The 3,718-nt window shown below is 57.7% G+C and overlaps 1 protein-coding gene across 1 annotated transcript in view; it reads right to left on the reverse strand.

Moving 5' to 3' along the window:
* Nucleotides 1–150: 150 nt before the first annotated feature.
* ANKRD11 (ankyrin repeat domain 11) overlaps nt 151–3,718 on the reverse strand; it is a 108,999-nt gene continuing 105,431 nt past the window's right edge. The window contains exons 11-15 of the mRNA XM_017741337.1: nt 3,065–3,713; nt 2,147–2,245; nt 1,912–2,055; nt 838–930; nt 151–485 (exon numbers count right to left, since the gene is read on the reverse strand). Coding sequence (XP_017596826.1) covers nt 300–485; nt 838–930; nt 1,912–2,055; nt 2,147–2,245; nt 3,065–3,713 — 1,171 coding nt within the window. The 3' untranslated portion in view covers nt 151–299. The remainder of the gene's footprint in view (nt 486–837; nt 931–1,911; nt 2,056–2,146; nt 2,246–3,064; nt 3,714–3,718) is intronic.

Genomic DNA, 3,718 nt, shown 5'->3' on the forward strand with positions numbered 1-3,718 from the left:
GGCCGCTGAGCGCCCGCTGCCCGCGCTGCCCGGAGCCTCCCCGCTGCGGGCGCCGGTGGGAAGGAGCTGCGCCCGGCCCGCTGCCCCGCGGAGCCGCGTCAGTCCGGAAGCGAGGGACACGTCGTGAAGAAAGTGCAATTATTTTTCTTATTGTTTTGTTTTCTGCCGATAGCTGCTTCCTCCTCCTCTGACCAGGGATTCATCAGCAAGCGGTTAAGGGTGAATGTGAGCTCGACCGCCCGACCTCGGAGTGCTCCCGTCCTTGCCAGTGTTCAGTGATGTCTCCTGGGCTGGAACTGTCATGCCGGCAAGAGCACAAAGTCATCGTTCACGTCGACCATTGGCACATAGAACGAGGGCACCTCGTTCACGCAGAGGGATTTGTGCCCCGCGGGGTCCAGCTCCTGCACCTTCAGCTGCCACTCCATCCTCTGCACCGCGTTCAGGGCAGCTGCTTCGTGTTGCTGTCGCATGAGCAGGCATGTCTGCATAGGGAAACAACAGTGGGACATGAGGGCTGAGTGGCAGGCAAAGGGAGGGGACATGCAGCCACTGTGGGCACAGGATTAAATGCAGCAAGGGATGCCACACACAGGACACCTGGATTTGGAATGTCCGCTGAGCCCAGCTCCAGCAGGAGCCAAGGCAAACCCCAAAGTTTGTGTTTGCAAGGCTTGTCAGCACTCCAGAGCATCCCCTCCCATGCAACACTGCCCTGACAATCTCGGGACACCGACTCCACGCTGGAAACCACTAAGGCAGCTCCCAGGCTCCAGCCACAGGCAGAACTCTCCTGGAATGCCCCTGCCTGGAGCACAGGGCTCCCACAGCTCTCACCTTCATCCGGTCGTACTTGTCATCCACGTCCTGCAGCCAGGAAATGAACTGTCGCGCGTTGAAACGGTCTCTGACCGATTTGTTTTCGTCTCCCTAAGGATGGGACAGCAAAGGGCAGGACACGGGATTAGTTTTGGACTTCAAGCAGTTACAGGTCTCACAGGCCATATTCAAGCCCCTCCTGGGGCGCACACTCCTCAGAACCTGCAGGAAGGGCAGATGCAGCCCAGCTGCTCCTGCAGCCCTTTCCAGGGATTCAGCCTCACATGGGGATGGCACCCCTGTGCACACAGTCCCTGTTTCTCCTTGCTTTGCAGGCAATCTGTCCATGTCAGCCCATCACAGCACCTGCACCTCTCTGACTCCTTCAACTCACGCCAAGATCGCAGCAGCACAGACCCTTGGCTGGGAAATGCCAATGGATCAATCAGAGCTCCTGGATCAATATGCAGCTCACTAATAAATCCCAGGATCCTGTCCTGCCCACGATCCCTCCTGCAATGCAGCAGTGTAATGATTCTCTTCCCTTCCTTTCACAGGAAAAGACACCCCAGCGTGTAGTAAAGGAAACCCTTCCCAGCATGCAGATGATCCTGACCAAGAAGGACGGAGGGTCCCAAGACTCACAGAAAAAGCTGAGCCATTTCTGCTGCTAACAGACACGAACTCCCTGTATCCCACATTCCTGAGTCTATTTCCTTCCTCAGCACACATGTGGAAACTGAGGCAGATGAGGCAAATGATGTTCCCAGTCACAGAATGGTTTGGACTGGAAGGGACCTTAAACCTGGCCTTGGACACTGCCTGGGATGGGGCAGCCACAGCTTCTCTGGGCACCCTGTGCCAGGTCCTGCCCACCCTCACAGGGGAGAATTCCTTCCCAATATCCCATCTGACCCTGCCCTCTGGGGAAGGTGACATCCTGCCATGCGGGCTGTGGTGGGTGACCTGAGCAAGGAGAGCCTTAGTAACTCCTGCCTCCATCCTTCCCTCCATCCCTCCAGAAAAGCCCATCTCCCTCAGGGTCCTGCACAGTCCCTGAGACACTTCCTCAGCACTGAGCCAGGCACTGACCTGATTTTCCAGAGGCATGTTGTACACCTCAGAGTCCAGCAGCATGGTGCAGGCACTGAAGGGCACGGCCTGGTTGGCAATGGTCCTCGCTGCCCGGCAGTGCACCCTCAGGATCTCCTGCTCGCAGGAGACGATGAGCTTCTCCTGAGGAAGAGCAGAGCAGTGAGTGTGGCAGCCTCAGCCTCGCCAGCAGAGGAAATTCGGGGCCTGCTGCCCAGCTGGAGTGTCCCCTTACCCGCTCTATGCTGTGCTGCAGCCGCAGCTTCCCCCGCACGGCCTCCTGCTGCTTGAAGAGCTCCTTGAGCGGCTCCGCGAGCGACGGCGGCGGTGCGATCTGCGGGCACAGGCACAGGCTGAGAGCAGGATCTCCGTGGGGCACGGCCTGGGGGCTGCCTGCCCCCCAAAATGTGTGTAGGCCACAGAGGGAGCAGGGACATCCCATGGGGTGCCTATGAAGACCGCGGAGAAGCTCTGCCAAGGACAAGGTCCTGCCAGTGCCCAGACCTCAGAGAGGGTGAGAACTTGGCAAGAGGAGCCCAGTGCTGGGAGCAGAGCTCAGCCTGCACAACCAGAGCCTGACCTGCCTTCGTGCTGCAGGGCAGGGTGTGCAGCAAGGAATGGTGCCTGGTCACACTGACCCTTCTCCTCCAAGCTGGATCCCAGATTTGCCACCTGCAGCACTGCGTTTACTGTTGCACTTGTATTAGCGAGGCTGCTCCTGCAGCACAGCAGTGAAATGCTGATCCCAGTGCCAAGTCAAAGAGCAGAGCTAGGGAAAATGATGGCAGGAGTTAAGAGCCATCTTTTTCCCATGTTCTAGGTTTATTATCCTGTTACTACACTGCTGCAAGAGCAGCTTTACCTTCCAGCCTCAAATCCACTGGATTCTTAGAAACTTCGCTCTAAAGCCTGACCAAACCTCAGGTCCTTCAGCAGAGCCCAAGGTCCTCCCTGCAAAAATGCAGCATCTCAGGGGCTGCATTTACCACACAGCCAGGCTCTTACCCAGGCTCAGGTTTGGTGTCATATTCTAAAGGCAGGTCAGGGCACGCTGGCATTGCAAGGTGGTCACAGGGCATGGGGGACAACGTGGATGTGTCTGTAACAGTGAGGGGGGGACAATTCCTGAGGCTAAAGAGAGAAGGTGACTCACCACTGGAATATGGAGCTTGCTTAGGGGTTTGCCATCCAACAGGTAGGAGCCTGTGTAGGTGACATACTCAGCGTAGCACTGCGGAGCTTGGGGAGTTATATAGCACAGGATTTTCCGCTTCTCCTCAATCTTCTTCCTGATCTGGAGGTACTCGAAGTAGGGGTTGGACCTGTCGCTGTGGTAAGGTTCGATGTCGTCCAGTTTGATCGCATCGACGATAGCTGCCAGTGTCTGCTGGATCATCTCCCTCGTCTGCTGGGTGGACGTGTTGATCTGCTGCTGCAGCTGCTGGTTGGAGCGCTGGAAGCGGCGCTTCCGTGGGTGCTGAGCCTGGGAATCGTCCTCCTCCGTGATGCGGCCTTTGGCACGCGTGACGGGCGCAGAGACGGGAGGAAATTCCTTCTCGGATGCGGCGGCGTTCTGCTTGTTTTGGTTGGCGAGCATCTGAGCCCGGTTCCTGGTAATCCGCTGAGGAATCTCTTCTATTTTGGGTGGTTTGGGAGCTTCTGCTACTGGTTTTTGTACTGGTTCAACAATTTCTGCTTGAGCATTGCCAGGAGGTGCGTCCGTCTGGGATGGTGGGGCCTGGCTGCCGCCACGGGCCGCAGCACCGTCCTGCGGAACGCCGCCCTCAGAGCCCGCCCCGGGCACGGG

The sequence above is a fragment of the Corvus brachyrhynchos genome, unplaced genomic scaffold, assembly GCF_000691975.1.
Source record: "Corvus brachyrhynchos isolate BGI_N302 unplaced genomic scaffold, ASM69197v1 scaffold365, whole genome shotgun sequence".
Taxonomy (NCBI): Eukaryota; Metazoa; Chordata; class Aves; order Passeriformes; family Corvidae; genus Corvus; species Corvus brachyrhynchos.